This window comes from Notolabrus celidotus, chromosome 21 (genome assembly GCF_009762535.1).
Source record: "Notolabrus celidotus isolate fNotCel1 chromosome 21, fNotCel1.pri, whole genome shotgun sequence".
In the NCBI taxonomy this organism is placed as follows: domain Eukaryota; kingdom Metazoa; phylum Chordata; class Actinopteri; order Labriformes; family Labridae; genus Notolabrus; species Notolabrus celidotus.
In genome coordinates, this window is record NC_048292.1 from 16385285 (window position 1) to 16410328 (window position 25044).

General features: G+C 39.3%; 1 protein-coding gene across 2 annotated transcripts in view; it reads left to right on the forward strand.

Moving 5' to 3' along the window:
* Window positions 1-25044, forward strand: part of ptpn12 (protein tyrosine phosphatase non-receptor type 12) — a 75033-nt gene that overhangs the window by 43981 nt on the left and 6008 nt on the right. For both annotated transcript variants that reach the window (XM_034673450.1, XM_034673449.1), the window contains exons 11-15: window positions 291-389; window positions 5705-5790; window positions 13734-13908; window positions 15969-16929; window positions 23526-23579. In XM_034673450.1, the coding sequence (XP_034529341.1) occupies window positions 291-389; window positions 5705-5790; window positions 13734-13908; window positions 15969-16929; window positions 23526-23579 (1375 nt within the window). The remainder of the gene's footprint in view (window positions 1-290; window positions 390-5704; window positions 5791-13733; window positions 13909-15968; window positions 16930-23525; window positions 23580-25044) is intronic.

Below are 25044 nucleotides of genomic sequence, written 5' to 3' on the forward strand. Positions count from 1 at the left end.
ATGGGTTTGAATTCTCCTGGATTAGATTAACTGTCCTTAAAATGTAGTGCAATACTCTTACTGCAGTACCAGGAAAATAACCAGATTGAATGTGTCCATCAGAGAAGGTCCTTGTGTTGTTTCCACACAGAGGGAGTTTAGAAAAAACCTTGATAAGAGGTATTTTAGAGTAGCGACATAGAAAATGTTCTTGCTTTTGTACACATTTCCTATAACTCTTTCACACTTTCTCCTCCATTTACTTCTTCTTTCCTTTTTTCTCATACCCTCTTTGAATTGTCTCTTTCCAGGAGCAGTACGAGTTAGTTCACCGGGCAATCGCTCAGCTCTTCCAGAAACAACTGCTTCGGCTGGAGAGCCCGACCAACACGCAGATCAACGATGGCATGGTATGACACGCAGAAACACCACATATTGTGCTTGCCGTCTGGTGTTAAAGAAAGACAGGATGTCGCTGAGTAACACGCTTGGAGGAGGGGATAAAAAAAAACAACACAAATAATTAGTCACAGGGGAGGGCAAGGGAGGAGAGGCCTTTAGAAAACTTTGCTCCTCACACAGAGTCACAGGGGTTGTGCCAAAAAGAGAGCGATCTCTCAGAGGACACGGTGAGACCTGTCTTAGAAGACCCGAAAAGCCCTTTGCTCTGTCAGTCAGCACTGCCCTCATTTTAAGTAACTTCACAGTGCCTCTACATACACACAACAACAAACGAACACACGAGTAGTGGCCGTAATAACCTCCTGTTCCCACTCTTCACATTTCCCCAGAAGTACAAAAAAACCCAAGGAGTGTTCTCGCATGACATAAATCACAGATGCAGTGTAAAAAAAACAAAAACTTAAAACTTTTTTTTTTTTTTTGCTGGTCTCCTCTTTGTACGTGCCAGATTCTTTATTTTTCTGCCCTAAAAGCCGATTTTCTTTATTTAAACCAAAACAAGACAGAAGTTCAGAACAGAATCTCTCTGTAGTGGATCTGATCGCAACTTGCAGAAATCTTCAACATGAATAAAGGTGATGCAAGCGTTGTGTCTCCTAAAACGCTGATGCATTGTGTTTCCTCAGCTTCTTACATGTTTTCAATGCAGCAAAGTGACTAGTGGCTACGTACATCAGTTAAAGCAGCATCAAGATAAAAAGTGCAGTGTTTCCCCTTAAAGTTTCATGTTGCATGAAGTGTTTTATCATTAATTCAAGAATCATGTTTGTTACAAAGTAAATCTGGTGCTCAAACATTGCAGGTGACACACATGGAATAAGCAATCCTTCATAGCGGGTGAAGTCACTCTGAAATTTCTGATTTTAAGCGACAGGACGTAGTGATAAGGAAGGGTACTCCAGAGTAAGAATCTGAAAACATTAGCCCCTTTTAAAACATGTGTTAAAGACTGGAGTGTAACGCCTCTGTTATGACTTAAACAGACATGAAATGTTAGCGTCCACCATGAGCCGATGCTGCAGGAAATAACAGAGCGATAACAGAGGTGAATCAGAGTCAGGCTAAATGTTGGAGCATGCAAGACAGGAGGACGGGGGTTTGGAGAGTGCATGTCTAAGTATGTGTCATTTATTCAAATGTTAGCCTCTGTATCGCCCTTGTTCCTTTAAAAGTAGATGTTTTTTTTGGCCTGAGTCGACAGAAATTACATTTTTATGAAAGTTGGATGTTCATTTTTCATCCATCCATAAACCTAAATAATTGAGACTCTGGGTTGTAAGATGAGATAAGATAAGATAGTACTTTATTGTTTCTTTGTGGGACATTCAGGTGTTGCAGCAACACAGACATAGCAGCATTGATACAATAATAAGGGTAGAAAAAATAATAATCGCACAAATAAAGAAAAAATGAAAGAAATAGAAATGTAAAGGTATAAAGAAATGTTACACATGGTACAAATAGTTCTAATTATGCAGACATGTTATGCAGAAGTGACAGGCTGACATGGTGTGATTATGACAGATGGCAACAAGGTCTTTCCACACTGTGAGACAGTTAATGTGCAATACGCAATCCAATTAAATATATATGAATATACGATATGTCTGTACACAGAATTAAAGAATATTAAAAAGTAAGGAGTACTTTATAATAATATAATCAGTTATGTAATACATAATAATATGTAATATTTGTAGTAACTATATTAATATCATGTTGTTCTGTTGCTTTAGTTCTTCAGAAAGCATCAGTTCTGTCTTGTCAGCAATAAGAACGAGTCTGAGGTCGTTAAAGACGTCAGATTGTTAAAGGACTGTTGCAACATTTTGATATCTAGATGCACATATAATGTGTCGTAACAAGCTACCAACAGGCTATAAAACTTAAACTGTGCTTTCAAAAATCTGGTGGTTTGTAAATGATTAAGATGATTTAGACCCCGTATTATATTATATGTTCCCTGTGAGCTGTTCATCTAACTTGATGAAAACAACAATTTATTATTTACCGAACAGATGGAGCTTTGGATGCAGATGTTGTTCTCAAACATAACTTGTATGTCATGTGTTTGTACAGGTCAAATTTAGAGAAGGGCCACACCCTGATCTGCACTTTGTGTATTGTTGCAAATTTGTCCTTTGCCAATTACACCCCTGATAGTAAACAAATGCATCAGCATTGTATAACCTTTAAGTCATTTATGGGCAAAACAAGGGCAATATTCTGAAACCTGCTCCAAATCTGCATCTCTCAGGACCGATCTCCTGGATTGATAGTCTGAAACACAAGTCAGGGTTTGTTGATAACTGAAAGGTGGTTTAAAGTAGTTAACTTCTCGACCTTTAACACACAGAGCACATAGAGAGATGATGAGCGGGTGCTTTGGCAGCAATCCAGGAGCTGACTTCCTGCTGAGGAAGCTATGATGACATCACACATTTATTTTCCCCCATCATCCCTTTGGAGTCTGAGAACAGACATGCATCCGTTGGGAGAGGGAGACCCTTGTAGGAGTCATTCACACGAATGCAGGCGATCATGTTAACGTCAGAAAACGCTCTGACAAACTAAACTGTCATATGTTACCTTTGGTTTGTTCTGAAGAGTAGATGTGGCGTGTTTTGAAGCTAAGTTAACACTGATTATTGCTCTGCACACTTTTAAACACACAGTCATTGAAGCATTGTACGTTTTCTATCCTGACTCAGTCCATACACTCACTGACTCATGTCCAGTCAGCCATTGTCAGTGACTAAAACACCCACATAAGAGCTCTCAATGGCCGTATGAACAATAAGCCTACACATACACACATCCCACATGCGTTTTTTATTTTCTGCTCACACGCAGGCGCCATTGTTTGCAGAAGGCCTTCTCAAAAAAATAGTTCTCACAACACACACGCGTACACAAAGAAAAAATACACTGGAGTTAGTTTCCCTGTACAGAGCCGAGAAGACCTTATTTACCCCCTCTCCACGGCTGAAGTCGTCCCGTCATCTTCTCATTATCAGAACCGAGAGGGAGTCGAATTAATGAGTCACGGGGGAGGACAGGAGAGGAGGAGGAAGATGAGGGCTGAGAGGAAGATGAGGGCGTCGTTCAGAAACAATTTAGATCCTTCAGTGGAGCGATTTTGTTGCAGTGTTGCGCTTCTGATACAGAGAGATGAAAGAGAGAAGAGAGGGTGAGTAGAGAGCAGATGGAGAAAGACTTGCTTAACTTTTAGAAGATTAAAATTTACTCCCATCCAAACATCTGATATTTGATTCACTATAAACTTGATTATCAACCTGTTAAATTCCAGCTTGCAAGACAACAACTTTCAGCATGTTTCACCTTCTTGTGCACAAAACTACCAATCTGGACTGCTGTTCAAATAGAGGCAAACTCAAAGGGTCTTTTCGATTTAAAGCAACAAGGCAACACAGATATTCCCTGAAGCGATGTAGAATGTAAGAACATGGGCTGGGCAACAATGCATATAAATAAGCAACAAGGCTGTGTGATAGTGTGACTAACCTGACCATGCTCTTAAAGGTTATGTGAGATGGTTAGTAGAAATCTTTTTGAGGAACTTCCTGTGAAGAGCCTCTTCTGAATATTTAAATGAGAGCATAAAAACACATAGCCATGACCTCTATCTTATAGCTCCACAGAAAACAAACAAAAGAAAAGTCAACAAATCTACCCGTAGACAGAGCTAGAAAATATGAGCCTCTAAGTCGTCAGTATGCCTTGGAGAATATCAGCTCTGTCCACCAGTATGCTTAGAACTGAAGATGTGTGTCGAAGGAGGGGTGAAAAATGTCTTCAAGAGTTTCTACCAAGTCCAGTCGCCTCTTGGGATCAAGCTTTGAATTAGATGAGATTAGATTATTAGATTATATATACTTTATTGATCCACCATTGGGGGAAATTATTTTGATCCAGCAGCTAACAACACGGGACAGAGGAATACAATAATGTACTAACATAGTTCAAATAGGTTATTAATAATAATAATAAGAATAAAGGTTAAATAAAATAAAATATAGCAAATATTACAGATATACACACTATGTACACTTCTATCTTATGAATAGATAAGTAAGGTAGGTTATTGCACAGAGAAAATTGTACAAGTTTATTAAAAAACATACACAGTAAGAAAGACAGCACAACACCATGACCTGGATGACGCTGAAACCTTCATTCACAGACATCAAAGTTTTACACTTTCAAGGAAATAAGAAGCACAAAATACACTTTCTATGAGATGACAGTTATAAAAGATAAACAAACATAACCATCAAGTTTGATTTCATGACATCTTTTAAGGGAGACATTATTTCTTGAAGACATTGTGTATGTAGGACAATAAACATATCTTTGGGATTTCCGTGCAGAACTTTCACCATAGTATAAAAACAGAAAGAAATGCAATGTGTAACTAGGTGAAGAAAGTTTCACCTCAAGTAGATGTTCAAGCATCAACAGAGACAAAATAATCAAAGTTTAAAAAGTATATTGAGGGGCGCTAGTGGCCTAGCGGTCTAAGCGCCCCATGTACAGAGGCTACAGTCCTCTTCGCAGGGGTCGCTGGTTCGATTCCCAGCCGGTCGACCATTTCCTGCATGTCTTCCCCCGCTCTCTACTCCCCACATTTCCTGTCTCACTTCAGCTGTCCTATCAGTAAAGGCAAAAAGGCCAAAAAAAATAAATAAATAAAATATATTGAACATTAGATGTCTACCGCACAAAAATGCAAATTGCATATTAAATTAGTTAGAAAGTAAGAAGGAAAAATTGCACTGGTTGAAAAATATATTTAACTTACAGAAAACAAATATTTTGCTAGTTAAGAATATTTATCTTACAGTTAGTAACAATAAGACACAATAAGAAGTATTATCAAGACATTTACATACAGATACATTAGATACATTTTATTTATGGGTGCCTTTCAGGACACTCAAGGTCACCTTTCAAATGTAACAATAATAAAACACACTTAATATAAAAAGTATTTGATAAAACAAACAATGTACCATATAAAGAGAACACAATGAATGGAAAGATGAATTGCAATCAAAATGGTACATGTGCACCGGACAATAAGTTTGAGTATGTCTGTGTGTGTTGATTTGGGGGGTGGGGTCGATTTATATTGGAGTTTATGGGGGTCATTGTAATTGTGGTTACAATTTCCCAGTCTATTTTAGTCTGAGTTGAACATTCAACTTAACAGTGTGAATATCCTCTCTGTCTCTGCTACCAGGATGAAAGCAGTCCAGATAAAGCAAGCCACCAATCAGACGACGAGAGATGGGACACGCCTCCTCCAAAACCTCCCCGCATTCGCAGGTAAGACCTTTAACAATCAAGACTCTTTCCCCCTGTGAAAGTTTTGCGTCATTGAGTCCACCACACATTACAGTTGAGAAATAACACAACGTGCACTCATCCTCCACATAGATGAATGAACGCTCTCACACAGGAGTGAGCTGTAGGTGTGGAGTGGCCCGTCACTGAGCTCAGTGGGTGGTGATGTTTTAGTGGGAGGATGGTTACAACAGTTTGTGTGAGGTGCACAATGAAAACATATTCAAACTGACCAAACAGAAGCAGCAGGCGTTTTGTTTTCACGTCAAACGCACCGCAGCTTCTCTGACACATTAGCTCCCTGTCAGCCCACAGATTCACCCGGCCTCCACTTTACTGAACTTAACTTCTGTTTCACAGTTAACAACTGCCGTGGCCTGAGGAGGAGCTGTATTTATAGATGTTTTTGCAACACTTAACAATATTCGGTAACACTACTTACTGTTGCATGTACCACCACCCAAGGGCGAGCTGAGGAAGAGCTGTTAAATCTTTCATCTTGCACTCTTAGTGAACAAATACATGCTTTTTTTTTTACACTTGCAGGCATATGGTTAAAACACATACACACATACACACACACATACCCTGTATCTGTCGTATACATAAAAATACACATAGACGCTCTCTTTTCTCCCTCTCCTTCCTCTCCTCTCATTTTTAATTTTGCTCCATCTGCCCAGCAGGAGTTGTGCTCTACTTTCTCTCAGCCAGTTCATCTCCACTCCCTCTTGCTCAGGTGGACTTTTAATGAAGCGACAGTTTACACTTTACAACTTCTGATACACATTGGAGATAGACACCCACATACTGCAGCTTTAATGTCATAGAGGACTTTGCCATTTGATTACCTGTTGCTTGAAGGCATTTTCTAAAATTGTCCAGTTTGGCAGCATTTCCTTCACTTTGTGTATGAATCATTTGCTCTCTGCTCGTCTTGTTTTTCTCTCTTAGCTTTAAAGAAATCTTTAAATTTGATGCATTAGACTGTAAATATGAAGGTGATTTATGTAGGGCGTTTTAAGACCCAGTCTTGCATATTTGAGGACGGCATGTTGGTTTATGGTGACCCAGAAGTGCATTGAAAATTGGCATTGCTACAAGTTTTTCCCATTGAATGTATATAAAGATGGATGATAGGGGTGCTGGTGGCCTAGCGGTCTAAGCGCCCCTCGTGCGGAGGCTACAGTCCTCATTGTAGGGGTCGCCGGTTCGATTCCCTGCCAGCCGACCATTTCCTGCATGTCTTTCCCTGCTCTCTACTCGTCACATTTCCTGTCTCTCTTCAGCTGTCCTATCAAATAAAGGCCAAAAATAATAATAATAATAATAATAAAAAAAGATGGATGATGTGTCTCTGCCCCTCCCCATTGTGCAAAAGTAAAGCCAAAATACCCCTGCAACAGGTGCTGACAAGTTGTACATTTGGAGCAAGAGCCGGGATGAGCTGGTGGAGCTGTGGTATTGATGTGGACTTTTCCACCAATGAAAACACACATTAAACTTCCAGTTAAAACTGCCCTCAGGACAGTGCAGCCTAGAGTTTAACAGCTTCTGATGCTGGTCTTAAGCAGACACTCACGGCTATTGAAAGTTCAATGACCCTTGGGTTAGTGTTTGATATATTTAATCTTGATGTTAACTGCTACTCTGCTTATATGGTGGGCACGGTACTGCAGGTGTTAGCAGAGCTCTCAATCATGATTCTAACTAATTGATACTTAACTTAATCAAAAACAAAAATTGGGGCACTGCTGGCCTAGCGGTCTAAGTGTCCCACAAATAGAGGCTATAGTCCTCGTCGCAGAGGTCGCCGGTTCGACTCCCGGGCAGTCCACCATTTCCTGCATGTCATCCCCCACTCTCTACTCCCCACTTTTCCTCTCTTCAGCTGTCCTTTCAAATAAAGGTGAAAAAGCCCAAAAATGTAACTCTAAAAAAAAACGAAAATAATAAATAAAAAAAACATCTTGGGGAACAAAACAATTGTGGTGTATTTTGATATGCTAGTTTGACCCATGTCCCATCTGCTCACATGTAGGAGGCGGGCTTAATGATAGATACTGTAGCCAATCAGTAATGGGAGTGCCCAGTGTTTTGGAATCACTTTAAAGGGTCTGTAACTAATTGGTCAATGAGAATTGTACTACTTGAAGTTTTATCTTCACTTTACCTCTTGATGATTTCTTACATTACTAAATTATCCTGGTGATGTGTTGAAGAGGACTTGACACTTACAATTTAGACCACACCCACATATTAGGAAATTCAGTGAGGTCATAAATTAACTGAGGAGGGTTTTTTTCTCAATTTTGATGCACTTTGACTCTTTTTTTGTAACAAGCTGAGTCACTCCCTGTTGGTCCTTTGAACTAGTAAAGGATTAGGACAGTCCGTCATTGACTTCTCTCTTGAAACCCACACACTATGTCCACTCCTTGTAAACTTTTTTTCGGTTTGATGCTCAATTTTAAACCTTCCTAACTGCAGCAAAATCACTTTTAAACCCAGCATTGTTATTTTATCCCACTTAAACCATTAGACTTTCTCTGTGCTTCATTTATCTTCCGAACAAGTCAGTGTAAGGGAAAGTCAACGTTTTTCAGTGCTCCTTATTTTTGGCTGTAGCTGCGAGTAATCTGTTTACTGAAAGATTCTTTCCTGCTCTAAGTAAAACATACAAACTTGAACTGCAGCCAAATTAGAAACCTTTCCTGGAAGTGGGGCAGAGCTCGAGAGCCAGGAATATATTTGTTTCTCTCTCTCCTTATCTCATGCTTAAATCTAACTCTCTTCTATCTCTCTACTTCATCCCTCTGTTTCCTAAAGAAATACTGTCAAGGCCTAGTTTAAGCCTGAGAGTATTCCAGGGATGGTAAGAGCTATTCTTACCAACATAGTCCACATTCTGCCAACCACACTCCCCCCTGGGTCACTTCAGCAGTCTAAGTGTGTGTGTCTAGGGGAATTCTGTGTTTTTGTTTGTGCTTGTGTGTCAGGGAGAGAAATAAATTGCAGGACCTGCAATGAGGCTGGCATCAAGGTCCGAAAACTGAGTCATGATTCACAGCCACACCCTGAAGAGTCATATCCTCCACACGGTTGGGATGGGTATAATACTCCATACACAAATGTGTCTGAGGTTTCCATGCTCTGAAAACTGAAGTGCCAAAATATAGAATAAGACGTTCTGTCAGAATCCTTTTCTTGTGCTTTTATTTAATGATCAATCTTTTATCAGCTTTTTGATCAAGTGTTTTGGTAGGCATTAATATGTTTTCAGTTATTGTCCCAGTGCAATAGTACAATAATGAATTGAGAGATCTGACATACTCATTAAATAAAGAATACAAAAATGTTGAAACGGTTGTTGATTTCAAATCTGAGGCAAGGTGTGACACTGTCTGTTTTTTCAACCAAGCAAATGAACTGGCCAATTATTTAGCTCATAAGTGTGGCTGCGGTCGAGCAATCTTAATGTCCCTCAAACTGATAACACGTTTTCCCGTCCTAAATGACAGCATATCAAATCTACAACAGTTACTGGTGAATGTATAAATTCTTTAATGATGTATAGAATAATGCTGTTATATAGTGCTTTTGACATACATATCAGTAATGTTTGAAGTCTGTATCATAACACAATGTATTTTTCTATATCATTAATTCATTAAAAAAACTCTAAAACTAGGGTTGCAAAATTCCGGGAATTTTCAAAGTTGGAAACTTTCCATGGGAATAAACAGGAATAAACCAGGAATTTACTAAATTGAAGGTTGGCTTTTAATCTGGAACTTAATTATAGTTGGGGAAAATATATTTTAACCTAATCCTGACTGAAACAACCAGATTAATGCAAGTACAGTTGAATATCTATGCTGTTCCTCAATCACATGCACATAGCACACTGCTTACTGCAGGGCTATTGAGACCACGCCCCTTACATGCACTGTGCATTCCTCAATCACATGAAGCACAGATGATTTCTATTTTGGATGGATGTCTGCTTATTACAAAATAAATATTTATGCTTGGATATGATACCTTTCCATTGAATTACCCTCATTTCCCAGTTAATTCCCATGGAAAGTTTCCAATTTGGAATATTTCCAAAATTCCCCAGCTTAACTTCCCATGGAAATTTACCGGAAACTTTCCGGAAATTTACCGGAACGTTTCTACCCCTTTGCAACCCCAGCAACAACAAAAACATGAAATAAACAGTCCACATTGTCAAAAGGATAATTTACTCTCATCATCGGCATCGGCTGTTAAAAAAACAACATTAATGGACCAGTACTTAGTTACATAATTAACAAGATAACTAGCTTGTTAGTTAGTAAGTGAGCTAGCTAGTAAAATAGCTGGCTAGCTTACTTACTAACTCGCTAATTTAATAGCTTACTTAATGAATAAATAGATTGAGAAACAAACAGATAGATAGATGGATAGATACATTAGAATAAATGAATGAATGAACGACAACAATGCACAGTATATACTGTTATCTGTTACTGCTCCATAGACTGTATAAATAATGGACGTAGTATCCCTGACCTCACCCATCTGTTCCTGAGCGCTGTTTTGAAGCTAATCGATGGCGGCGGCCATATTGGAAATGCGGAACTCAACTAGGCAGAGTGTGACGTAAAGGGGCGGGGTTTGAGCCTCCTAGCCAACAGCTATGTGTTCCCGACCGGGAGTCAAGTCAGTCATGTCCTTATTTGGGCAAAAACTCGTAATCTCAATATCTTCTGAACCGTCACGTTAGAAAAAAAAACACCCTTCCGTAAAGTGTGTGCCGATAGAGAGATTGGCTATGTAGAGCCAAGCCGTTTTTTGAACCAGGCTGTAAACATGTTTATTAATGCTGCAAAGATTGTCTTTTTTGAGTTGGTCTCTATGTTGTTTCCGGTGTTTCTGCAGCCATCCTCAAGCGGATTCTCAATGAATTGCAGTTTATAACACTTCCGCATGGGCTTCATAGCTTGAGACCGGAGGTTGCCGCTTGTACTGCTCTCAGTATTTAAGAGCCTGGTTGTGACAGCTGGTCTTTACCCGCAGCTACCTGTGATCTGAATACATGTGATTTCTACTTTATCAATCTGTAGATTCCCTTCTGCTTCTAAAATCTTGTAGCACTCAAAAAACAAAACAAAATGAGATACCTTTTTGATGTGACATTGTCGGGGCTTATTTATTTTATTTAGAGTTTTTTTTTTTACTTTGATTCTACGCTGATGACATTCTGCTTTCCAATAGAGTCGCCCAAAGCTTTATTTTCTCAACACATCCTCATTTATTTTAATAACTTCTCCCTCTGAGGCTTTAGTTCTCATTTGGCAGTCATCTGCAGAATCAATCATTGATCTATACTTGTGTTCAAGTGCAGCTCAAATCTCCTCTTTGTCATGTGTGTAAATCTCTCCTCACCACTAAGTGTTTCTCTAAACTTTATCTTTTATTCTACGGCTACTAACCAACCTCACTCTCATTAAAAATGCAGCATCTTCTCTCTGGAGTACATGTGTGTGGGGGGCACAGTGCACTGGTTGTGGGTGGTGCTGTTGCATAAATGTAAAAGTTCTTATGAGGATGTAGAATTTGTGCCTACATGTGTGTGTTTGTGTGTAGGAGTTTCACTTCTATGTACTCGGTAAGCAAAGTTATGTGGTGACCAGCACATCAAAGAAAGGGTGGATGGTTGGAGAGTTTTTATCCTTCAGGGAAGAAGTGGAGGACTTGAGGGTGCATGGTTAGTAAAATGAGATGTAGGAGCATGTTGGAGATTTTAAAGATAGTTGCACATTTTTCTGCATTTCACATGTGAAAGCAAATTTGAGAGAAGTCTGACTGGGCAACATTTTACTCAAATTTTACATTCATGGGGCACCGTTTGCCTAGCAGTCTAAGCGCGCCCCATTTACAGAGGCTGTAGCCCTCGTCGCAGAGGTCGCCGGTTCGATTCCAGCCTTGACCATTTACTGCATGTCATCCCCCACTCTCTACTCCCCACATTTCCTGTCTGTCCTCAGCTGTCCTGTCGATTAAAGGCAAAAATGCCCCAAAAAAAAATAAATAAATAAAGTACATTTATATGTTGATTAAAACATAATAAAGGCAATTGCTGATATATAAGGGTATTTAAATGGCTGCAGCTCCACTCACAATATTCCACGCTCAATGAAAATAAAGAAAAAGTAACACAAGCTGGATTATGAACCACCAGCTTCATAGACTGTTTGGTTATTGAACACTTGCCTTTGTTGTGGACACACTAGTGCTGCAGTTCTTTAATTTATTTTGTGCCTTTAACCTCAGTTTCCTTCTTCTTGATATTTGTTTTGCTGAGACTTATTCTTGGTGTTTGCTTCTGTAATATCTCAGCTTCCCCCTCAGGGATCATTTTAAGCTTCATCTTATCTCATCACAGGGAGACACAGGGCCCTGAATCAACTGAATGATTCATGTCCCCATGGAAACATTCTGCACCGGTGGGAATAATCTGTGTTATTATAAAATTAATCTCCTGCTTGCTCAGAAAACGAAGATGATGTAGAGAAAATAACCGCTCGTGGGTAAACTATGGGAGTAGATATTTGTATTTTGTTTATCAATGAAAGCAAACAGCACAGGAATGATGGTGGGTATAGCCTTGATCATGATTTCCAGTTTTTGTCACGTGTAACTCGATTTAGGATGAAAAAACCAAGATCAGAGATTTGAAAGGAAATCACCCAGCAGATTTAGTGTTATCATTGAAGGGTTCGTTAGCGATACTGTGATGCTTCTACATGAAACTGCAAATCCCCTGATCTAGAAGTTTACAGCTTCTCTTTGTCCGCCCTTCTGTCTATCTGTGTTACACACACAGCATCACATGCAGTCCTATGTTAGCTCCAGCTGCAGTCATGTGCTCTTCATTTAGCACACCACCACATCCTCTCACTGCCTTTTGTTCCTAATGTGCGTATATACAGTACTATATGCATGCATATGTGAAATTCCAGTATGATGGAGTGGAACAATATCTTAATGTTAAACTTTCTGTGGGTGTGTGGTTGAGCTTGCATCAGACCTCAGTATCCTGTCAAAAATTCACATACACCTACACTTAGTCTATAGGTTTGTTTATGAGCAGTTAGCACAAGACACAGAAGAAACAAACATATGCAGAGAATGAGCTGAGCTCAATGCACACTTAAAGAGATTTAAACGTCTTTTTTAAACACATCCTCTTCAGGCTGCTTCACTTACAGCCTGGATAGAAGAAAGCTCAGATGCATTCAGATTGGTCAACTCTTCGCAGTCCGTTTTCAGTTTGCTTTCAATCAACACATCACATCCTCTTTAAATCCACAAAATAAGAGCAAGAGCTCTCTGTCACAGGAAACCCAAAGTGAAATCACAAGCACTACCAGGATATTTAAAGAGGTGTTCTCTAAATGCTGACACCTAGTGGTGTAAAATGAACCCTCACAAGTTTATTTCATCACTTAGGTTTCATCACTTTTTTAAAGACAGAGAATAATTTAAGCTATATGTCCAAATGTCTGGAAGTAGTCAGAACAGAGTGATGAAACGCAGGCCTTTTCATCATTTTTTACATCCTCACTCTTTAGAACTTCTGTTTCAGAGGACCTTCAAACATGTCTCTTTTCAACTCAAGCAATTAGGTCACGTTTCATTCACATTAACATTAAAATATCTTGTATAATCCCTCACACTCATCTCTGTGAATGTACAGTGCTGGCTTTGAGCTTGGTGCTTTAATTAAAGTGTACATGTTGGGGCTCTGCAGGGGGAGATGTCTTATTAGGGAACATCAAAAGTTGACTTTGGGTTGTGTGATATCCATCCAAGAAAAGAAAAAACGTCTACTTTCTACGCTGATGACTTGATCTCCTCTTCTTCTCTCTGTTTAGTTCCCAGGCTGAAGGTGATGTGAAGGAGGAGATCCTGCAGCCCCCAGAACCTCACCCCGTACCCCCAATTCTGACCCCGTCTCCCCCTTCAGCTTTCCCCACTGTCACCAATGTACGGCAGGACAACGACCGCTACCACCCCAAACCTGTTATACACGTCCTGGCTACCACACAGGTGAGATCTTATTAGCTGAAATGTATAAAATAATACTTCATTTGGGGCAGCGTTTGCCTAGCGGTCGAAGTGGGCGCCCCATATACAGAGGCGAGAGCCCTTGTCGCATAGGTCAAAGGATCGATTCCGGCCTCGACCACTCTCTACTCTCCACATTTCCTGTCTCTCTTCAGCTGTTCTGTTCATTAAAGGCGAAAATGCCCAAAAATATAACTTTGAAGATAATAATATATCCATCCATCCATCCATCCATCCATTATCTTGACCGCTTATCCCGGTAGGGGTCACGGGGGGCTGGAGCCTATCCCAGCTGGCTTCGGGCGGAAGGCAGGGTACACCCTGGACAGGTCGCCAACCTATCACAGGGCTAACACAGAGAGACAGACAACCATTCATGCACACACTCACACCTACGGGCAATTTAGAGTGGTCAATCAACCTGAGCATGATTTTGGATTGTGGGAGGAAGCCGGAGAACCCGGAGAGAACCCACGCATGCACGGGGAGAACATGCAAACTCCACACAGAAAGGCACCCGCCCGGCCGGGGATTCGAACCAGGAACCTTCTGATAATAATATATACATAATTTAAATTATTTTAGATGTGTGCTAGATTTCTCTGAACTGAAAGTACCATTGTATTTTTTAGGCTTTTATTTTTTCATGTAAAGATCTTTGTTCCAGCATTTAAACAAACCTTTCGTTGAAGCTGTTGTAGCTTTTGCAGAGTTGCCGTGTAGAAACAGATTGTTAACAGATCATTATTTATTTTACTCCATTAGATTTGGTTTATGAATTATTAAAGAAGTACAGGAAGATGTCTCATTTTCATTCCTTTGTAATTATTTCATACAGGACGAGATTAAAAGAAACCAAATGTGTTACATTTGAATTACCGTGACCTAGTTTAAACTGTTTTAGAGCAGATTCTTGTTCTGCAGCACATAAAAGACAGCCACAATGAAAACTAGCATTCATGATAAGTTATGTAATCAACCTAAAACAAGACAAAGGAACCCAACGCAGATGTTACAGCAGAGAGAACTTTATCTACCACTCAGATCCTTAGTTTTGTCATACAAGACACAAAAAAGAAATGTCAACATGTAAGAAACTGGAAGTTAAGAACATTAAGCATTAATACTTGAAAGGGAGACTTATTGTTGGGTTCATTTTCAATTAAATAACTTTGCTTAAGCAGACTTAATGGACTAGTTGCATTCTAGTTTGTAACTTTAATATATCTAAAAAAATAAAAAGTTAAAATCTGTGAGTGTCTTTTGTTATGAACTATATGAAATATACACGGGTTCTGTCAGCGTTAACACATTTATCAAAACACGATTAGTGTCTGAAATTAACACCTATTTAAAAAAAATATTTCAAAGGCTATTTTGTCCATTGTGGAACACTGTAGTTGAGCTGCTGCAGTGTCTTCCTGATTCCCGCTGTCACCATGATGGAAAATAACACCACTGCACCTTTGAACGTCACATTTCACTGAAAAAAAGACTCCCAGACGGCTCAGTTGACAAGTCAAAGTAATACAGACTTTATGCCAAACTGAATTAAACTGAAGTACTTTGAGCTTGACATGATACCTGTTAGCTAAGCATGCAGGTGTAGCTAATCAAGCTGATGTCAGAGCCAGCAGAGCTTTTATTTCACTTTGTGTATCTAAATGGGTGGCAACTGATTGTAAGCCAATCCCCACTGTGGAAGACTCGGGTATAAAGGATGTTCTCAGGTTGACATTCATGTATTGCTTTACATACTTTAATATGGACTTCAAAACTGTTAAATGACTATTGAATTTCAGTGATTCATCTCAATCAGAGAAATTGTTTGATAGCCATGAAATTTTTTTATAGTATTCTGAAGTAACATTTGAGATTCTTTTTTTGGGTGGGAGAGAAATTGCTTGATAAACGCTTTCTATATATTTACTTTGGCTCCCTTCCAAACAAGCTCTGAAAGATGAAAGATGTCAATTTTTTGAGGTGATGCTTTATTTGAAAAATGTTACCAGGTTGTCTGATCTCAGTTTTTTTGCTTTCAGAATAAAGAAACGGATACACAGCAGAACCAGTCCGAACTCAGTTCAAACAAGCAGTCGAGCCCCTCAGAGCAGAAAGACCAGGATCTCCAAAGTCTAAAGCAGCAGACTCAAGTCTCAAATCTTGATCTGAATGACAACTACAACAACAAGACGTCGTCAACATCCACAAAAACAGAATCAGGCCAAAGCCAGACGCCCTCCTCGCCCCTCTCCCCGGCTCATGAATGTTCCGGTGCTCCTCGGATCGAGAGGAAGCTGAGCATCGAGATCAAAAAGGTGCCATTACAGGAAGGACCTCGTAGTTTTGACACCTCCGCCTCAATGGGTGTAGCAGGAGGAGTAAGCAGCAGTTCCACAAACAATGCAGGAGTGCTGCAAAGAAGCCACGCCTTCAAAGCCCGATCCGGCCAATCGTTGCTGACCTCTAGCTCTTCGCTTTCAGAGGACTCGGGCACAGAGGGGGGAGCAGGCGGGTGTGTAGAGAGTAACGCAGATGGAGGCGTCCTCCCCAGACCCAACCACCTCCCTGTGAAGAGCGAGAAGGGGGAGACACCAGGAGGGGAGCGAGCCGAGGTGAAGGCCGGCCATGCAGCGTGGAGTCAACCGTGCAACAGCCCGGACAAGCAGTTTCTCAAAACCACCTCCTCCTCTTCCTCCTCCTCAGAACGCGTCGCCCCTTCCTCCTCCTCTTCTTCCCACCTGTCCTCTTCCTCTTCTTCCTCTTCCTCCACCCCTGTCAGGACTGCCCTGAGCTTCACCAACCCCCTGCATTCAGATAACTCAGACGAGGAGGGGGATGGGGAGATGACTGGAGGGAAGGAGGGTCATCGTAGTAATGTGTCCACGGCGACAGCCATGGTGACCACGTCCCTTCAGCACGGGGACCAGCAGCCAATACGGAAGGTGTCGCCCATGTCGATCGCGGGGCAGGGCTCTCTGTCACCCTCTGCAAACACAGCAAGTATGTCAGCCAGCTGCTTTTATTGAATGAGTGAACTAATTCATTTAACTAACCGGCTGCTTCTCTAATGGAGTCGATTAACAGCTTTAAGCTCATCAGATAAACAGAAAGTAACAAACATGCTGAAAGCTCCAGTGAGGAGGGTTTAGATGTAATGAAACAGTCTGAAACTTACACTGATGCCTCTATATGAACAAAAATATTCACAGGAGATCATCAGGGGAAGGTTGATTATTTCTTTAGTCATTTTAGTACCTGTAAATGGTTGACAGGGGAAATGTGAGATGAGGTAATTAACAGCAGGCTGTAGAAACAGCTTGTGTTTACATTTTCTGCAACAAAAATGTTCAGTGGGTGCTAGGTTTGTGAGTAAAAAAACAAGTTGAGATTATTAGTAAAAAAATATACTCACACATGTACATGACATGACCAGCAAAAAGATTAAAGGCACCGCTTTGTCCACAGGGAGCGCTAAAATCAACACAAACCCACATTTCCTGACAGGAGCATGAATATGAGGGACCTTTGAATGCTACACTGAGAAAATGAAAACATCAGATGAACATAGGGTTGCAAAGGGGTTGAAATTTCCGTAAAGTTTCCGGTAAATTTCCATGGGAAGTTAAGGAAATTTTGGAAATATTACAAATTGGAAACATGGGAATTGAGGGTAATTTAATGGAAAGGTATCATATCCAAGCATAATTATAGTTTTGTTATAAGCAGACATCCATCCAGAACAATACAATTAAAACAGATTTATTTGTAAGTAGAACTTTATCAAGTGTTGCCCCCCCCCTGACCCAACCAATTCAAAAATTAATAAAAATGCAATCCCAACAAAGTCCCATTAAAAATGTTAAATGAAAAGAGTCCCTCTCCCTCCAAAAAAGTCCCATTCAACATGCAAAAAAAAAAGCTTCTCAAGCTTCTCCAGCATCTGCAGGATTCCAGAAATCATCTGTGCATGTGATGGCATAGATATTCAACTGTACTTGCATGAAATCTGGTTGTTTTAGTCAGATATAGTTGGGGAAAATATATTTTAGCATAATCCTAAGTTCCCTATTAAGAGCCAACCTTCAATTTAGTCAATTCCTGGTTTATTCCTGTTAATTACCATGGAAAGTTTCCAACTTGAAAAATTCCTGGAATTTTGCAACCCGAGATGAACATAAAACTAGATTAGACTGTATTTGAAAACCCAAAGAACCCATATTAATGGATTTTCTGTGAACAGCTTTCTGTTGGTGGATGAAACTATTTTAAGTTGTCCTAAATGAAGAAAAACAATCTTCCTTGTGTAATTAACTTGCTCAGATTAGTAACTCTAGGCAAGATTTAAAATCCAGTCTGCCAAATTAAAGTAATTGATCAATGATCATTTAGTGCACTGAATTGTATTGAGTTAATTTGATCATAAATTCCCCATTTCAAAAAATATTTTATGGAAAAAACATTTTAAAGTTCTTTCTTAAACAGAAGAAACTCTGCTCGTAAACCATTAAAATATTTCAGATCAATGTAAACTTTTGAATATAGATGCACTCTGCTTTTGGGGGCCTATACACCAAATTTAATGGTAATTATTTTGAAATCTGGTGAAGCAACTTATCCAATTAAATGTGATCATGGCAAGTTCCTTTTAGTGATACATCCTTATTGCAGTGAAATGTGGGTAACACCGCCAGTAATCCACCATTAGCATACATTTTAAATTCAATAGATCATCTCAGCTTTTAACTCAGCTGTTTCATTTTTTACAGTGTAGAGTTCTTTTACTTTACAGTGGTATCCACCTCGAGTTACTCACACACGCCCAGGCAAACCCCACATTCGAGTCATTTTCAGGGTCACTTAGGAGGCAGGTCTCTGACACACCACATGCTAATCACAGATACAAATGTATCTCTCCCCACACACCACATTATTCTAGTCTTTCTGCTGGGAAAACACAGAAGCAAGAAGAGAGATCCAACATGAAAAAACAACAAACAGACTGAGATAGCTCCATATGAAGCATGGCTGTATGACTAATTGGTCGGTTTGCAAGGAATGCTGCAAATGTTAACAGGCGATCACATCTGTCAAAACAACTCCACTCTCTCTCTTTCAACTTGTGTGTGTTTGTCTGAGTGAGTGAATTCACATGCAGGAGAAAGCAACAGTGTTCTGTGTGTTTTGGTTGCCCTGTGCAGAGGACTGTGTGTGCATGTTGGATGGTGAAGGATCAACACTGCATGATGCTGATAAACACACGACTCTGTGCACGTTGGGATGAACAGAGCGCTGTCACGCTGTTTGCGCATTGGTGCGACCTCACTGTCATGACGGCGGCGTGTTGATGTGCTTTAATTTATCCTCTGGGGATGGAGGACGCTCCTTCCTCTGTGGATTTCAAAATCATGAGATTCTGAAATCTGATTCTTGCTGTGATGGATTTTGGACTTGGAATGGTTTGAGCTGGACTTGAAGCCGTTTTGATCTTGAAGGTGTTCAAAGCTTGTTGACTTGAGACTTCACTGCATTTTTAAATATTTGGTTGTAACGGTCAGAGTGTATGATGGGAATATATTTGCCAGGCAATGATTGTCTTAAATTAAGACTAGTAAATGATCTGATAAAAGCATCACTGTGGACCTGGAGAATCTGGATACTAAAGAAGTATATTTATTCTCTCCACAACAGGTGCTGCATCTTGCATTGCTGGTATGAAGATTAGACACATAATCACATATGATTAATACAGGAAGTAATACAATATATAGACTCCAGTTGTGAGTTTAAAAGGCTTACATTATATGCTGATGATGTATATTTTTATTTAATTTATGAAAAATATGCCAGAAAAAAAAGAGAAAATACAGAATGTGTAATACATGTTTCTTTTTTCACACTGAAAATTAATAAGGAAATCTTATTTATTTTAATTCATTTTTATTTGATTTTTTTATTATAATGAAAAAATCAAAATAAATACACTTTATTATTTGATTTTTTTTCCATTGTGATAAAGGTGACTTAATACTAAAAAAAAAAAATCTGTTAATTTTATACCCTACTTTTAAAAAATATTGACATGGCTGATTTTCCATCCAGCTGTAATACAGCAGAAAAACCTCAAATTTAAAAAAATGACTGCAACAAAAATTCTTGAGCTAGCGCAGCTTAGCTAACTTCAATCCTACTCTTCTACACATAGTAAAATGTAAAGGAAAATGTATTATATATGGATATAAATCATGAAGGAAGTTAACAGCCCAACAAACTTAAAAACAGTGGTCAGCAAAGAGACTTGTGATTCTGCTTCAGTAACCAAAATGATAAAGTATGGTTTGTAAAGAGTCGCACAGACATTGAGTTGTTTTGTAATTTTGTTCATATTATGGAACACAAACAGCTATATGGACGAAGCTGAAGCTTAAATACAATTCACTGCCTGGCATCAAACATCATGCACTCCTGAGTTATTCCCAATATTTGAAACCAAATGCAGAACTCCTCACCTCCCAGTCCTGAGGAGGACTGTTGGTCTGCTTGGCTTTCTGGCACATAATTCATTTTGGCTGTGTGGTAGCGCTTTGTAATCGGTTGTGAAACGCTGATGGCTGCTGTTTGTTTGGGTTGCAAGAGTTGAATGGCATTGTTCAAACTGCTGCTTTGTGGTTGGTCTCCTATGAAGCTGGTGGCTGCTTGTTTCCTGGGTGCACTCTCAACGAATCGTCTGGACTATTTTTAAATTTCACATTTTATATCATTTAGGGTTTTTTTTTCATTCTAAACCAGAACTAATGAGACAGGATGATTATATTAAATAATCTATAAACAGCATAAAAGTGAAGGAAACAGTTGAAGTAAATATGCAGATCTTAAAAAATATGGTGCTATAAGAAAGACATTCAAGGATGATCCAAAAAATAATATTAGAAAATACAAAAAAATATGTAGAATAAAATGTAATCAAAAGTCATCATTTCCTTTTCTTTCTGTGTGTTTGATTTTTAAACAGTTATAGTCCATACAGTATTAGTCGCTGGACACAAGATTTGTTAGTATGTATTTTGAATTTGAATTTTTTCAGTATTTCTTTGTTCACCACAAGTTAACAAATGATAAATGTTATACAAAACCATCGATGAGAAAAATACAAAAAATACAAAAAATAATATTAAACAAAGAAATAATAGTAATAGAATGTTCAAACAAAAAAGAAGAAACATAAGAAAACAAGGTAAATAAACAAAGAGTGTAAATAAACAGAAAAAAAGCATTCCTATTCCTCTTTGTGATGTTTACAGGTTAACATGTTCAGTATTTCATTTCACAATATTACTTTTCATAATCATACATGACATTAGAAATATTGCATGTGTTAGTAATTCTAACAAATGCAGTCAAACTTAGATTTAATGTAATTACATTTAAAGATGGAGTCTTTCAACACTTAACTTTATCTTTATCAGCTTTTGCCCTGCTGTCTTCTAACATTAATCTGCTGTAAACTCAACCAAATATTTTTCTGTTAATGCTGCCACACTAGATGAACTAGCACTTAACTGTGCTTTCATTTCATCGACTATTAAACTAATCAAAGCTGTTATTTTAGCTTTCCTAGAACAGCCTTAGATAAAGTAGCAAACACACTCCATCTCATGAAGAGTTCACAATTGAATGGACTTCAGTGAACAGGAAATTCAAACAGTTTTATAAAAAGATTAGCCATCATGGTAAAGAATGTTTGTGTCTCCAGCAATGTCAGTCACGTTCAAACCAATGAATGTCAATGAATGTGAACTAGGTAACAACAACACCTCTTATTGGAATTCAGTATGAACAACAACAACACCACTTACATCCATCCATGAATGTGATTGTTAAGTTGAAGTGGAATTGCTTTAGGTTATTTGAAATGCTAAATTATGGAATTTTAAACACGCAATTTAAATGTGAGTAATATTGATTAACTGTTGAAATGCAGCAATTAAAAAAAATTACCTTTGACAGCCCTTCATTTTTTATAATTAGACAGCTAGATTACTCTAAGTGCTCTAATTAATCCCTTTCATTTGTCCTTCTAGAAATAAGTCTCATTGCATTATTGCATAATACAGTAAAATAGTCTCCATGTCTCATCTTGAAAAGTATCCGTTAAGGTGACTTACTATTCAAAGCTTCTTCTTGTAATAAAGTAGTTTTGTTTCACACATGAGGAAATACTTCAGAGTTATGAATCTCATGCTTTGAGCTTTTTCTCTTTGAACCATTGTTAACGCTTCACTGTCGATCTCTTACCTCTCTCTCTCCCCACAACCTATTGATGTTGCTTCTCATTTGACCTCTGACCTTTTAACCCAGACTGCTGGGACAGCGACGACTCCCCTCCCCCTCTCCCTGCGAGAACCCCCGAGTCCTTCCTACTGGCCACAGGTGCGTTTGTACTGGTCGTGAATCACAGGTGTGTCTCTGGTGCTGTGGAGATTTACTGTGTTACCCCCTGGATGTATCTGTGTTGTTTCTTTTAAAACCGTGAGTTATCCAGTCGGATGGATCAATAAATTTGAGACTTCTTTTTGTTTGATGCCGGGGATCAAAACCATAAGCAGTGGTTGTGTGCAGCAGTCTGTCGCCTCTAATAGCGGAAAAAGCAGGAATGTGATTCTCTCTTCTTCTTATTCTATTTCATCTGCTTCTATTATCTGCTACCTGACAGTGTGTGAACACGTAGGGGCCTCCGTCTCTCTCATCCTCACTTCAAACACACAGATGGACTTACAGGCTGCAGGTATCAGACCTGATCCGGCCTCGCTCTCTCTCAGGATGGTCTCTCTTTAATAACCAGGCCAACCCTGCGGCTTCCTGCTGTTTGTCTTATGTAATACTCTGATATAAGAAGAGGGCGTTAAAACAGTCCAACACATAGGTGCACATGAGATGAAGAAGAGTTTAAACATGGCCTTGTTCCCTTTGAGGGTGGCTTTATCAGTTGGGTACACCAGGGGGCGCCATTGATGCAGCATTACATCTTTGGAACAGAGTCTGGGCAGTGACTGTCTGAGACCCAGTTCATACACTCACTCAGGAAGAAAACTGACTTAGTAAAGGTCAGGTTGCATAATGATGAAACCGCAACTGGATAGCAAATGAGCTGTCATTGACACTCCCACAATGCAATGCACATAGGAAACTGTAGGTTTTTTATGTGTATGCATTAACTACAAAGTATATTGGTACATAGATCATACAGTGGGGATGTAGAGTAGATTACAGCTGTAGTTTATGCCTTCATAGTGATGCACATACATTGAGAAATGTGTTACAGCTGTCCATTCCTGACCTAAATCACGGGTTGTTTATGTTCCAAGAAGGATCCTGGCTGTCATTTGTTTGTATCGGCTCAGTCTAAACACAGGTGAGCAAAAAGACTCACCTGTAACACTCACCAGACGTTGGGAAGAAACGTGCTTGAAAGGAAAAAAAGTGTGTGAATGTGTGGGAATGTGAGTTGACTCGTGCTCCATGTCTTAACCTCTTAAATGAATTTGTCCTCAGTAATTTCCTCTCATTAAAGTCCCCCTCTCTGTGGCTCTCTCCGTCAGACCCTCTGGAGGCGAAAACGTCAGCCTCAGCTGAATGGAGCAGCTCACACAAAGGTACGAACACACACACAAACACACACACACACACACACACACACACACACACACACACACACACACACACACACACACACACACACACACACACACACACACACACACACATTGTCACTCGCCTTCCTGCCTGTTTATCTGTGCAGAGGAGTCTCTGTTGTGTCTGCAAGTGTATGTTGTTGTTTTTTTTCACTGCAGCAAGACAGCAGAGCAGAGTCGGAAACAGACCTTCAGTGTTTTACAAATTAGCCCGTACACGATAAGACTGACAGCATTTGTCAAAAGGGCAGCTGTAGGAGCGAGAGAGTGAGTAATAAGGAGAAAGAAAGAGATACAGAAACGGAGAGAAAAGGGGAGAAGATAAAAACCTGTCCGTAGAGAAGCAAAATGAAAAATGTGTGTATGCTTATCAGCGCTCTGAGGAGTGAATGATGACAGTTACTGCCAATTTATTGCCTCAATAGTTTGGTTGCGTGTGACAAAGAGGGAACAATCAAAAGGAAAAAAGTGTTGAACGTGAATTCTCTTACATTTTTTAAATAGCTATGAATATTATCAAAAGAAGCATATAAAAGAAAAGCAGCCCTGATATCTGCAGCCTGTTGCACCAACTGGGTGTAAGTTCAAGTGTAGCCTAGTTTGAAAGCAATTTCTCATTTAGGATGGACTTTACACTCTACTAATATTTTTTGCGTTGCACCAGCTGAGATAGTTCCAACATCAGCCTAAGTTACTACGTAATTCTTACACTTGGCTCTTAGTAGGTGTAAAGTCCTCTGTAGAGTATATAGGCTGCCATGGAGCGTTGTTTTGAAAGGTGGGATGATTTGGAGGATGAGGAGATACAGAGGGTTCTCCCAGCTAGATTATGTCTGAGAGATTACATCCTTTGAAAAATATGATGACCAAGATTTTCTTTCCTGAGTATTCAAGATTAAAAGGTTTTTATTGTCAATTTTCACTATATATACGAGACATACAGGAAAAACGAGATGCTGTTTCTCTCTTCCAGCTTTTGAATATCAAAAATTTAAATATAGACTATAATAAAATACAGTTATATAAAAAAAACAGCCTATCTACACAGTGCAGGTAGCGCAGTGACAGTTTAAAAATGGACATTTTAAATTATTAATGCTGTAGTTGATCATTTTACCACTCGATGTCACTGTTATTATACACACACCGTAGATTAAGGCTTTAGGCTATAGTTATCACCTTACTTTAGTTTGTTTCAGCTGTCGGTCAGTTCAGAGACGATTAAGCACGAAAGATAACAATGTTACAACCTCTGCATCAAAACTGGTGCTTTCCACTGATTGGCTGCTGGAAGTGTAAACATATCTGCGACAATGTTTTGGCTAGTTTAGACGTTACGGCCTACTAGTTAAGATGAACCTTACGTCTCTGTGGTGAAACCAAACAACGACACAACTTAAGTTACAAACTAACTAGTTTCAACGTT